General features: G+C 43.7%; 2 protein-coding genes across 3 annotated transcripts in view; one reads left to right on the top strand and one right to left on the bottom strand.

Annotated features, from left to right (window-relative positions):
* Positions 1-587: 587 nt before the first annotated feature.
* On the bottom strand, positions 588-8,168 carry MRPL46 (mitochondrial ribosomal protein L46). The gene is made up of 4 exons (XM_073650858.1): positions 7,904-8,168; positions 5,850-6,042; positions 5,202-5,375; positions 588-866 (listed from the first exon to the last, which is right to left on the bottom strand). Exons 1-4 carry the CDS (start codon positions 8,117-8,119, stop codon positions 616-618), a joined length of 834 nt encoding a protein of 277 aa, XP_073506959.1. The 5' UTR covers positions 8,120-8,168; the 3' UTR covers positions 588-615.
* Positions 8,169-8,538: 370 nt separating this feature from the next.
* MRPS11 (mitochondrial ribosomal protein S11) overlaps positions 8,539-13,955 on the top strand; it is a 28,046-nt gene continuing 22,629 nt past the window's right edge. For both annotated transcript variants that reach the window (XM_073653275.1, XM_073653276.1), the window contains exons 1-2: positions 8,539-8,690; positions 10,210-10,311. In XM_073653275.1, the coding sequence (XP_073509376.1) occupies positions 8,632-8,690; positions 10,210-10,311 (161 nt within the window). In that variant the 5' untranslated portion in view covers positions 8,539-8,631. The remainder of the gene's footprint in view (positions 8,691-10,209; positions 10,312-13,955) is intronic.

The raw sequence follows: 13,955 nt of genomic DNA, 5'->3' as shown, positions 1-13,955 counted from the left end.
AAACGCATTGTGGAATATAGCTAATTTAGTGACAAAAGATTTAGAATTGGTGGAGAACGGTTGATAAGACTCAAGTCTGTCAAGTTCAACCTATGTAACGGACTATTCATCCTTACCTGTACATATATACATATCACGTCAGGAGCGGGTGTATGGAGCGTGCTTAGGAACTTGGCCTGCTCCACCACATCAGGTGCTGTCTGTGTTATACACAGTAAGCTGTCAATCATCCCTACCGATCAAAAGGTACAAGCTCGGATGGCTGCTGTGTGGTACAGCTGATCAGATCGTATTTGAAAGAATAGGAGCTGCTCTGCAGTACTTGGCAGCGGTTGCTACACATTAAATGAAGCTGTGCATTGCATCTCCTTTAAAAGGGTTCACATCTGGCAGCCACCAGAGCTTGTAACAGCTGATCGGTGAGGGTGCTGGGCCTACACTGATCATATATTGGTGACCTATCCAGTGAATAAATCATCAATGTGATCGGATAACCACTTCTTATATAAACAAGTTTTAGAAAACAATTGATACAAAGTAATAAAATCACATAACATGTTTCCCATAGTTATACAAAGTTTTTATTAGTATACTTGCACAATTCTATACTATATATTATACCTCTATTACAAACTTATTCACTTCAGATAGATATGCTGGTTTTAAATAGTCCTTGAGTTCATCCTTGCTAACCCAGACATAATCTCCCTTTTTCTTATTAGTGGGCACATATTTGGTCTTGAGCAGAGCTTTGAAAAAGAACACCTTGGCTCCCATCTTATCTTCACTTCGCAACGTTTTGGGGAACTTGTACTTGTAAAAGCCACATGGCGCATTGCCTAAGAAATGAGCCTCAATGCTATTTTCTGTGGAGAGAACAAAAAAATGTCAGATGTTAGATAGTTAGGCTGTGTCCATTCACAGTGCAAGGCCAGCAGAATCCCCAACATTTCACTGTGGCTTAGGCTATGTGCCCACGATGCAGAAATGCTGCATATTTTTAGCATCACTTGGAAAAGTGCTTGACAACTTGTTCACACTATATAAATCCATGTAACCGGCATGGATTTATAGTAGAGTGACCAAGTTAGTTTAAAAAAAAAAAAAGAATCAGAATGGTAAAAAATAAACTTTATACTTACCTTCCGATGTCCTCCCGGTGTTTTATCCGCTCCGTCCGGTGTCTTGGGCGGCTTGCGGTGGTGTGAAGGACCTGGGGTGATGTCATAGAGTCATGTGTCAGGTCACATGACTCAATGATGTCATGGCAGGTCCTTCACAACACCGCGACCCATACAGCAGACCAGACGGAGTGGAGAAAACACCGGGAGGACATCGGAAGGCAAGTATAATCTTTATTTTTTATTTTTAATTCTTTTTTTAACATGTTCTATGGTACCTGGGTCTGGAGGAGAGTCATCTTTTCCAAACCCGGGAACCATCCGCACATAGAAAGGCATAATATCCGTGTGTACAAATGTACTGACACAGATATTATGCGTTTCAATGCAAGTCAATGGCGGCAATTACGCTGCGTGTCCGCAAAATTAATGGACATGCTGCGTATTTTTCCGCAATGATAATCCGCAGCGGAAATTTCCGCAGCATGTGCACAGCACATGCGGATCATTGGAGACCATGGGGCACGTATTACCAAGTGTTTTCGCTGCGGAAATTCCGTGGCAAAAACGCTTGAAAAACGCATAGTGGGCACGCAGCCTTATAGTCAGACAGAGAATTAAAGTTCCAACAAGTGTATAGGTGGGGATCAAGCCCTGTGACTGCTCTTCATTACACTGCTCAACAATGCATTATTGAAAGGTCTTAAAGAGTAACTAAACATTTGAGATATTTTTAATACTTGTGTTCCCTCTTACTTGCAAGTTGATCAGTAGGAATCTAGGTTTTGAGACACCTACCGATTTCTCAGGAGGGGAAGGCAGTCTGAGTAAAGTGCAACTCAGGAGACAGGGGCGCACAACTCCTGCCTGAGCATGTATATAAAGCGGAGAATGAATACAATAGAAAACCTATGCTCTCGATTGTATCCATACTACACACTGTGTGCACGCTCAAACAGGAGCTTTGTGCTCCAGTCTCCTGAGCTACGCACTTATTGGGTGAATGAGGGACAGTTAAGTGATCAGTGGGGGTTTCAGGACCCGGACACCCACAGATCTTCTTGCAATTAAAAGGACACATAAGTACAATAATTTAAAAAAAAAAAAAGTCACCTCTTGGTACAGGAGGAGCGAGGACCCTGCCCGCGAGGGCTCAATCTACAAGGGATGGGTGAGGATAGAGCTAGGCTAGTCTATACTATGACCATCAGATATTGTACCAGTCACATATTATCCTGTACACTGTGTAATACACTGAGCACACAGAAATCCAGTGTTGTATACAGCATAATAAAACTGGTGTAATATCTGATGTTCCGTAGTCATAGTATAATATATACCATGACATATTGTGCATAGACCATCTAATGTACAGTATATCATATTCCAGTCTTATATTATACTGTACATCTATCATACTGTAACAGATGTTATATAGGATAAGGTGTGATTATACAACAAGTGACTGGTATCTAATCTACTACGACCCATTCTTTATTTCAAGTAGACACACTGGACGGCTGCGACCACATCCAGCACTGTACAGATACAGACAGGGCCGAATGTGCCACTTCACTGCACTTGTGCGGCCAAAACTGTATTGTGATGATGTACCCATGCCACAGCATCTAGGGGCAATTCTGATGATCATTATGTGTGAAAACGGACCAATCACCAAGTTTTTCATGTTGAACTGGATGCACCTTGTAATAAAGGCTGCCGAGCGGCATGAAACTTATTAGCAAAATGTTTGGCCCTTAATAAGTTAATTTTCATTAAGTCCAAGTGGGTGTTATAAGATCACTGAGAAAGGGATAGTAAAACATAACCTTTAATAAATAGTTTAATTAACCTCAACACAGACATACTACAGAAGTGCACTTAAGAAATACAAATCCCAGTGTAACACTCAGGAAATGACCAATGTAAAAAACATATCACTAGTCTCTGTCAAGTGACATTTACTAATTGTAACGATTCCACCCCTCAGCGCTGAGCGGGCTGTACAGTAATTGACAGCTCAGTTGTCCAGCCTGGTGCAGGGGCGTGCGGAGCTGTCTGTGTTTTAATTGACAGCTCGGCCATCCAATGTGAGACTGGGAGGTGCTGAGCTCTCGCAACGTGCACCCAGTTCCCTTGATTATTCAGCTATTTAACCCCTTAAGGACCCTGGGATATTCAGTTTTTTGCTCCCCTTGTTCCCAGAGCCATAGCATTTTTATTTTTTGGTCAATATGGCTATGTGAGGGCTTCTTTTTTTGCGTGATGAGTTGTACTTTTGAACGACATTACTGGTTTTACCATATCGTGTATGGGAAAAAAAAATTCCAAGTGCGGTGAAAATGCAAAAAAAAGTGCAATACCACAGATGTTTTTTTTTACCACGTTCATTGAATGCTAAAACTGACCTGCCATTATTATTCTCCAGGTCGTTACGAGTTCGTAGACACCAAACATGTTTAGGTTCTTTTTTTTATTTAAGTGGTGAAAAAAAATCCAAAAGTTGTTTTTTTTTTAAACAAAAAGGCGCCATTTTCCAAGACCCGTAGCGTCTCCATTTTTCGGGATCTGGGGCCGGGTGATGGTTTATTTTTTGCGCACCGAATTGAAGTTTTTATTGATTTTGGGATAGAGCCGATGTTTTGATTGCCCGTTATTGCAATGTTGCGGCGACCAAAAAACGTAATTCTGGCGTTTCAAATTTTTTTCTCGTTACACTGTTTACCGATCGGATTAATTCTTTTTTTTATATAGATAGATCGGGCGATTCCGAACGTGGCGATACCAAATATGTGGGTTTTTTTTTTTTATTATTATTTTATTTTGAATGGAGCAAAAGGGTGTTATTTAAACTTTTAGATTTTTTTTAAAAACATCTTTTTTTTCTTTTACACTTCTTGCTTGCTTCAATAGTCTTCATAGGAGACTAGAAGCAACAATTACCTGATCGCCTCTGCTACATAGAGGTGATGAACAGATCACCTCTATGTAGCAGAAAAGCTCCTGTGCTATGAGTGCCAGACTCTCCAGACTCACAGCTTGTCCGTGAGAAGTGACTCAGTGTCACGCTAATCACAAGAGTAGTTACTGTCTCTACGCGTTTCGACATCCCTTATTTTTTATAATGACTTATCAGGAGACACTTAATTATTGCTACTATAATGGAGACTATTACCCATAAAAACATGTCCTTACACCAAATATCCAATGGACTATGCAATAAGTGGTGCTCCAAATTAATGTTAGTATCAATCGAATCACATCAAATGATAACCACTAATTATGGAGTAATACGGCCTTTATAGTGTGCATTTTTTATATTAATCATTTCCTGAGTGTTAACCTGGGATTTGTACTACAGAAGTGCACTTTTGTTATATGTCTACGTTGAGGCTATTTCAATTATTTATTAAAAGGTTACATTTTACTATCCCTTTCCAGAGAGTTGTTAATTTTAAGGGGTTTAATATATTTACAGTGATACAAGTGGGTGTTAGACAGTTTTCACTGGAGGCATGAACTTTTTCCTGTATGATAGTGACAATCATAAGCAGGTAGCAAAGAAAAGCAGAACAAACCTCCACCACAGCTTAGAGCAGGCTTCTCAGTGTGTGAGATGTTATGATACAGCCCTGATCTCATGGTCTAACCTCCTGCATGAGTCAGTGTGTGGGGATGGGCAGTGCAGCGGATTTTAGCTGTAGCACATTACAAACCCTTTTATCAGCTCTCCTCCTCTCCTAGGACTGTCAGCTATGATGTGCTGTCCTTCCCCTCAACACTACAATTGCAGCCAGGTATTCTTTCCTCAGAAATGCTCCGGCGTTTCAGAGGCCATATAATTAGGAGATGCAGCTAGTGACTAGTCTGGTGCTGTCCCCAGCCAGCATATCCCAGCGCCACTCCAGGTGATTGACAGGCTTTTTCCATAGCGATAGATCTGTGAATTTCCTGGAGTAGTGTTTCAGAGAAAAAAAGTACCTGGCTGCAATCGTGCTGTCCATTCCCTTTAAGAAGGGTTTCTGATGCTTAAACAATACAATTACCGGTTTTGCAAAACTAAATGAATAAAGTAGATACCTGATAAGTTAGAAAGGGCTCGTTCTGCTGTCTGCCTCATTGTTTCTCCAGCCAGCCACTCAACCTGAGGGAACATCCAGATTTCTTCATTGACAATCTTTTCTTTAACCAATAGAACTAAAGGGTTTTCTAGTTTCCTGTTGAGCGAAGTCCGATCGTTTTGTTCATCTGCTTCTGTAACAGACGGAAAATAGGTATAATAGCACCAAAACAGAAAATAAACAGTGCGTCTATAGCATAGGCTCACATGTTTAGATGTCAGTCTTTCACTCAGCCTCTAGCAGAGACTGAGCCACAAAAATGAGGTCTTTTCACCTTGCACACACAAACCGCTAATGAGACAGTCGGGCTACCTTATATAGGCTGTGCCACACCCAAGGGTGGAGATATGGGAGCAGCCAGTCCTACCCATCTATGACTGTTCCTAAAAAACAAACCTTAGCTACTCCCCACTAATCCGCTCAGTGCTTCAGCCTGCTTTTTTCGGTCTTTATAACCCAGAGGCCAAGTACCTCTGTGACACATACCTCCCCCCCCCGAGAACCTGTCCAGCTGTGAGTGAAAGTCTTTGCAAATGTCATGAGAGGCATGTCATTATGTCAGCCACCATATCTACACATCGATATGCTTGGCGGAAGCGAGCAATACCTGTTACCCTTGGAGCAAGTTTCATTTGCTTCCATTTTTGTTCCCATGTATCCTCCATGTCTTGCGCTATTACAATGTCCTGCTCCTCTTCATCATCAGAATCATACGTATCAGACTGCTTCCTCCGCAGACGCTCGGCATCTTTCATAAGCTGGAGTTCGTGATCTGAATAGAAACTTTTCTCCAGGTCAATCTGGAATATACCAAGAATATGACAATAATCCCTCACCTGCTGATTAGTGATGGCTACCTCTCCTAGGTCCTGATTTATCAAGATGTCTAAGCCAGGATTCTGGCACCAAACACTTTCAATTGTTGGAAAATGTTTGTGCAACTCAGTCAGGCAAAAATGTTGCGACTTTTGGCGGTTTTACGCCAGTGTCGGCCAGCTTTGCCAAAATGGGCAGAGCAAGGGTGGGGTAGGGTGTGGTGAAGACCGGCAGGCAATCTCTGCAAAAATGCACTTTAGTGGCATGAACATTTCTGGCAGAGGCAAACAGCACTTGTAAAATGTGCCCAATTGATTAAGTCGCATGCGCCTCTTCGTGTACTAGGTAGGTGCATCTTATTCCCATGGTCCATCCATAGGGCCGGCGTGCAAATCACCCTTCTTAATGAATCGTTCCATACTGCATCTGCTGCAAGATCCTAACTTCAGCCTAATCCTGGATTTCAATTTTCACCAACCCTCCGTGATCCATTAAGGGGCTGACTACTGAAAGATACAGGACACTGACTGCTCTAGTCTTCAAATGCCCAATAATAAGAGTCACAGTTAGTAGCCTATTGCACTTGCTCCACAGACACATCTTCATACATGACCAGGACACTCGTCCCATCAGCTCTACTCTATTACGTTAGTGATCAGTGAGTAACCATCTAATAGCTATGGCTAAGAAATAAGTCCCTAATGAATGAAAAATGAACCTGTGAAAAGGTAGTTTCCTCAGTGTAGAAATCAGCAGAAAAATAAATAAAGTGACCTAAAATCAAAGTTTACACTTCTGGAGGTCTATTTGGTCACCAATGACCTACGCATCAATTTTCAGCCTGGCCAATATTCCATGTAGGTGTCCACCATACTGAATAAGTGTGAAGTCTCCCCAGTGCTTTGAGGACCCATTTGCCCAAATCATAATACCCTCTCACAGGTCTTTCCACGGTACCAAGTAGTGATATACTGGTACCACATGCCACCAACATCCCATCAGTGAGGACCTAATGTAGGTTATGTGCAACAGATCTTGGGCTATTTCCCCAGTGTACAGAAATAAAGCAGCTTAGCCGGCAGCACACATTGATGGATTATACTGGCAGTATGTCATCACTTAGTATGGTGGGTGTGGGGTGCTGAATTCTCATGTAACCTCTGCAAGAGCCCAATCTGCCCTGACATTTACAGCACACTCCGCTACCGAGCCAGCGACATCCGGTGGGTGTGAGGTTTCCTCTGTCACATCATCCCCACCCCCAGATAACAGGAATTAAACACATCTGAAAGCTACTTAGACATGTGATAAAAGCGCTGAATGTATCCCAATATGGACCACACAAGATACAGCTCAGCGTCCAGTAAGAAAAACAATGTCGGAAAGATAAGTGATTAGTTGTGGAAAACGTTGGCACAAACATTTCTTTCGATCATTTTCCTGCACTTTCATTCTTTCCCCATTTTCAGTGCATTACACGGTAAAGTGAATTTCATGATACAAAATTACAGAAAACTGCAACCGGTCCTGCAAAAAAACAAGCCCTCATATGGTGATGTCAGCGAGTAAAGGAAAAGGTCATGGCTGTGAGACAAAGTAAAGCAGAAAAACAGAAAAGGTCCACCTCCTTCTGGAGGTCCAGTAACAGTATAGTGTGTAAGAACACACAGATACACAGAAGAGCTTGATAAAGGCCCTGGGCAGCCGGAACGTTGTCTGTCGCACATAGGGATTATGTTCACGGGACTTTGGCAGCGCCCCCATTTCTGAGCGCCGCCGGCTTTATAAAGCTGACACCAGAGAACAGCAGCAGCAGCCCACCAGGGTCAGTGACACCGTCTGTACCTGCTTGAGCAGCTCCTCCACCTCCTGCTGTAGAGGCGTCTTGCTGTGAGACACCACCGCCGGCCTCTTCAGACACACAGCCCCGTGCAGCCTCCACGGAGACCCCGTGTTCCCCGGTGCAGAAGCCAGACCCCGACACCCTGCAACCGAAGCCCGAAACACCAGCGCCCTGCACGACAGCGCGCCGGCCAGCAGCCTCCGTACAGGCGCAGCCATCTTGTGATCACGTGATGTCCGCACGCTGCTGACAGGGCATACCACAACGTGAGCTTTACAGGGGGTGGGATGGGTTTGTTTTGCCGTTACGTAACTATAAATACTTTGTTTATGAAGAAATTATTTATACAAAATAAATATAAACTTACAAATTCGAAAATACGTTATATTCAGCTCCATTCTACAATTCTCTTCATCTACTCCCCTGTCCTTCTGAGAAGAAATCGTTTAGTCCAGAGGTTGGCGCTGCTCATTTTTCAGGCGGGGGGGCGTGCAATGTTACTCTTCTACTTCAGTGCGTTTAGTTGTATTAATATGAAAAAACAATCAATAGAAATGTTATTACTAATTTAATCTATTAGTAAAAAAGAGACACTCTATTATGTGGGTAAATAGCCTGGGGAAATATGACCTATTGGACGTCGCCCCCCCCTCATCGTGTAGTGACATGGTATGACCCGTGACCTTGCTGCTTCTGCTGCTTGTTGTAGTGTGACGCTGAACCGGCAGCTATGAACCTGGCAATGAGGAGGACAGTGCTGCTCCCGGGACTACTGCAGCAAGCATGGGGGTGAGTGGAGCCCGCAGCCCTCTGTGCTGAGGGCGGTGTATTGACACAAAGCCTGCCGAGCACACACTATATACGGGCTGTACTGACCACGTGACGTACTGCCCCTCAGCTACTTCACTGCAACCACTCAGATCACATCTTACATTGTGTAACTTGCCCTAAGAATGAAAGCTGCGGTCTGATTGGTTGTTTTGGTCCTCCACTGCTGTGTACACGGGACATTTTCTCCTCAGAGGTTTAGACAGTCTCCACAAGATTTGAGGAGAGACATCAGTCAGGGATAAGACAGCACTCTGCACCACCTGAGGGGTTCTGCCTCACACGCTGTGTAGTCATAGAAGACGTCTATAACCCGTGGCACCCCCTTACCACACCGGACCTACTACACAAGCCATAGCCCCTCAGAGCGGATTGCTCATCTGCTCAGATCCCCCTATACACAAAATCGACCCCGCATCTACATAGACAATAGGCAAGACCTAAACAGACCAGTCTCTGCAACTATCCACAGCCTCTAATACACGTGAAGAGACCCCTGCATCTATACAGACAATAGGCGAGACCCCTGAATATAAACAGACCAGCCTCCTCAATTATCAACAGCCTCTAATACACCTGAATAGACCCCTGCATCTATACAGACAATAGGCGAGACCCCTGAATATAAACAGACCAGTCTCCGCCACTATCCACAGCCTCTAATACACCTGAGTAGACCCCCGCCCCTATCCAGACTGCAGACATACCCCCTCGTTTGTGCAGACCTTGGACTATATACAGTCACCACCACATACAGCCAGGATGTTGTCTGCAGAGGCCTCCATGAGCGGTGCCGCCTATTCCCGCAGACACCCCCCCCCCCATTTCCCTGCTCACATATATCCAGCAATCTGACTTTCTTTCCATCTGGCGCATTTGTGACCCCGCCCTGACAATCACTACATGCAGAATTTTTCTGTCTGGACCAGTGCACAAGTCTGCAAAAATGTCATCACTTGTGAGCACCAGCTCAGAAATAAAGTGGACACACCTGATAGATGTGAACTTGGCCATAAACGTGCAGAGAAGGGATGACAAGCTTCCCCCAATACCTGGAGCCAGGGGTCCGCACGTCGGCTGAACATATCCAGTGTGTGGCCAGCTTTTTTTGGTAGTCCAGTCTTCTTGTTGCGTATTTTCAGCAGTTCGGACTTCCTATTCCAGCTGGGCACATTCTGACACCATTGGCACAAATGTTATCTGCCCGCTTACACTCCACTCCTCTCTACCTGTAAATTACCCTGATGACTACGACACGCGTACAACATGGATGTGAGATGTTATGTGACATTACAGAATGGCCTCTGTGTTAATAGATGAAACCATCAGAAGTTATAGAAAAGGTTCATTAAGCAGGTAGAACAGGTAATGCATTTGTGCAGGTGGATAGTCATTATACTGGTGGCGTTCTCCTAGAGATACCCCAGCAGGGACGATGCCACACTGTGCCATGTTATGACTCCATTCTCTTTATACTCAGAGCATTGGGATCTTCCTGGCGCCGGCCTTTGTGTGTGAGTGCACAGAAAACTCTCAGCTCATCAGAAAATCCCATCAGTGACAAAAGCTCAAAAGAACTGGGGTAAGTATGATGTCACACCAAATCTGTCATGGTGAAACATGTCCTCATATGGGCTGTATTAGTGGTATTAAAGGTCCTCTTTAGTGCCCAGTCAGGCTACTGTATAAATCGAAGCACAGGGCACAGACTGGCCGGCGGCTCTACCAACCCAAGCTTGACATGTGCATAGAAATACATGAAGCTGTCACGCTCAGGTCCGGAGAGCCGCCCGCCAGTTCATGCACTGCTTCCTGATCTCAGTCCCATTTATACGGCCGTCTGACTGCACCCTAAGGGCAATGTAGATGCCGCATCTTGCTGCAAGCTTAACAAAGAAACAGTGATACCCAAAGGACGATTTTAAAACCAAATAGTGCGGCAATTGGGCATCATGGTGGACGGACTTTAAGTTGCATGCAGCATGATGCCGCATCTGCAATCACATTATAGTAAAGGGAATGTATCATTATAAAAATGGCCACACAGTGCATGCCCTGGGGGGGGATTCATAAGTCTGCAATCACACAGAGGGACTGCAGACTTATCGATTTGGACCAGGCAACCCCTTTAAACAATAGGTTGTTATCTGATGGCATATTCCCTTGACTAACTGGCCCCCTATTGTCTTCTATCAATGCCATAAAGCAGGGGTGGAGAACCTGTTCTCTGCCAAGGGCCATTTGGATATTTATACCATCCTTCAGGGGCCGGAAAAATCGCGTACTAACTCCGCCCACAAAGTACGTCCTGACGCTGGCACTGGTGTCAGGACGTAATCTTGCATTGTACCCGCCTCAGCATTCAGTAGTGAACGCTGCGTGTGTGTGCTCACAGAGCATTAAGAAATGAGTGGGCCGGTGGCCGTCAAAATACAGCTACCAGCCGAAACACTGCGGTCCCCAAGAATCTGCCCGGGGGCCGGATAAAAGGTCATTGAGGGCCGTAAACTGCCTGCAGGCCTGAGGCTCCCCACCCCTGCCATAAAGCAATGATTCTCATCCTAATTTTGGTAATCTTAGGCCATGGCCCCACTATCAGTATTTGGTCAGTACTTTTTCTCAGGAGTGGGAGCCAAAACCAGGTGAAGAACAATCAGACAAAAGGTATAATAGAAACAAGTCACCAATTCTGTATTTATCACCCACTCCTGGTTTTGGCTCTCACTCCTGAGAAAAAATACTGAATACTGACCAAATACTGATAGTGGGGGCCGTGGCCTTATAAAATCATCAGTATCGCACTTCAATGTAAATTGGACTGCATTGCATCCTCCATCCCTCTTCACTTTTTAGTAGATCGCTCACTCAGCTGCACACGGAGGTAGATACAGGTACACCATCTTTTTAAATCTTTGGTTGGTTTATTATAACAGCATAAACCAACATTTAGTCCATGAAAATAAACACAAACCGCTGGGCAAAACAAAAAAACAAAAGCAAAACTGGTAATACAAAGAACACAGTCCTTGTAGTAGTGCTTCGCCTGCTGGGAGTTCAGCAACTTCCCATGGTTCAGGAACAAACACAAGCTCCCTTCTGGAGCTTACTTCTCCAGACATTGTACTCTGAATGCCTCAGCTGGCCTAGTATTTAAACTCCCCCAGACCACACCCTGAGGTGGAAAGATATGCTGAATGGCCTCCCACCCTTCACAATGGCCATTCACAAAAAACACTCCTTTTTACTACATACTTAACCTTTCTCAACAAATAACATGCTGGAAGAAATTTAATGGTTTTAGTTTACTGACGCCAACAGCCTCACGGAAACATATCTCCCCTCTGGCACTTTACCAGTGACTTTGTCACAACTGATACAATCAGATGGCCATAAGTCACATTGTGACTGTGGGTGGACCTAATGATTCATAGCCTTAGGACCCCCACCCACTTTGAAAATAAAAGGGGTGCAACTCTTTCCCTGCACAGTTGCTTCCTTCTGCTCACTGTGCAGGAAGTGTCCAGTCCATGTGAGTGAATGTGACTAGCAGCAGTTCCCTGCACAGCTGAGTAGCGGGTAGTGCTTCTGTGCAAGGGGAACGGTGAAGGGGCTGCAACAATTAGTTAGGTAGGACTGTGGCCACATCATTATTGGGGTCTGTTTGGGTCCCAAAAGTCTAATCCCCTCTGACTATAAAGTGATGGCATATTATCCTAGCATTATGCTATGAGTTTTACAGAACTGAATAACTCTTTAAAGGGTATTTTTCCCTTTGCAGAACACAAGAATGATAAAATAAAAAATTGCTAAAAGAAGCTATGCCTGCCTGTTAAATCATCTGCCGTATCGATGCTCCCTGTATAATTGACTGCAGTGATGACGCTCAGGCTATTTACCTTACCGCTGCTGTCAATCACTGATTTAAATTTTGCACCAACAAAGTCCTATGCGGATCACCAGGCGATTTACCAGGTGTAGGTTCTTAGTGCCTTTCTTATTTTATATAATTTGCTCTCTTTGGACACATTTTGTAGGACCTTAGAAATCCCCTTTATTGGCCAGTTCTTCTTTAACCTCTCTGCTACAATATAAGAATTTATATTTCCAGTTATCGGCCTAGAAAAAAATAATAGCAAATAAAGTGGAGCAATAGAAAATTGTGAGATCAATAACTTATTTTTATTTATAAATTTTAAGTTTGCTTGTATTTCATTGATCACAACAAATTCTAAGGAGATTGAGTTTTTTTTTCTATTTTGCTTCTATTCTTTTACATTTGCAGACAATGGATAAGAAACGCATTTTATTGATTATCGTTGCTGAATTACTTGGCAGTAGCTTTATTACAGTTATTGAAAATGCTTGCAGCCTGCAGTGATGTGGCGCTATACCACAGGCTGTTTGCCCCAGATCCATAATGCAGGTTCCTATAGGGACAATGAGTGCAGAAAAGAAACATCAATATTATAAAAAGCAAAACTTACTGTACAGAAAAGAATGGGAAATTATAGAATTCTTTATTGCTTTACATCTAGCTTATCACTTGTATTTTAAATGGAAAATAATGTACCCCAAAAATCGACAGGCCTAGTACAACATTCATAGTAACTCTGTGGGCGCTGGGTTCAGCATTTCTTAAAAATACTCAAGTATATTGAGCATTATTGACCTCTAGTAATGGCATAAAAAGAATGTCAAGCCCACAAGCATGGTAAATGGGTTGTAGAGCTAAAAAAATTGTATATATGTTTAAAAATGCAAGGTGTAGAGCTTACTATTATAGTGTTATATTGAGTAGCGCATCATCATAAAACATCAATGATAAACTCTTCAAAGTAATGAAGCTGCTGCAGCCAATCACAAGCTGCTGCAGCCAATCACAAGCTGCTGCAGCCAATCACAAGCTGCTGCAGCCAATCACAAGCTGCTGCAGCCAATCACAAGCTGCTGCAGCCAATCACAAGCTGCTGCAGCCAATCACAAGCTGCTGCAGCCTTGCAACTGGTGGGACAGTGAAATCGCCACTTCTTGTCCCTGTGCGAGATCCAGGTGGGTGCCGGTCAGTGGATATGACTGCGTTTATTATTTTACACATATCTAGTCCGCTGGGCAAAGTCTTATCTTGTCCAAAAAAACTAAATCAAATAGATGCAGAGATATTGATACATTTTCCTCTGTGTCGCCCACAAGCTGGATATTAGGAAGCCAGGACTGGCACAGTTATCT

Source organism: Phyllobates terribilis, unplaced genomic scaffold (assembly GCF_046119375.1).
Source record: "Phyllobates terribilis strain yellow unplaced genomic scaffold, ASM4611937v1 Scaffold_11__3_contigs__length_659146591, whole genome shotgun sequence".
Taxonomy (NCBI): domain Eukaryota; kingdom Metazoa; phylum Chordata; class Amphibia; order Anura; family Dendrobatidae; genus Phyllobates; species Phyllobates terribilis.
This window is presented reverse-complemented; position numbering and strand designations above follow the sequence as displayed.

Coding starts and splice junctions, on each gene's coding strand:
- MRPL46 (XM_073650858.1), bottom strand. CDS start 8,119: ATGGCTGCGCCTGTACGGAGGCTGCTGGCCGGCGCGCTGTCGTGCAGG. Junction 6,043..7,903: donor TGGAGGAGCTGCTCAAGCAG/GTACAGACGGTG, acceptor GGTATATTCCAG/ATTGACCTGGAGAAAAGTTT. Junction 5,376..5,849: donor ACTTGCTCCAAGGGTAACAG/GTATTGCTCGCT, acceptor CGTCTGTTACAG/AAGCAGATGAACAAAACGAT.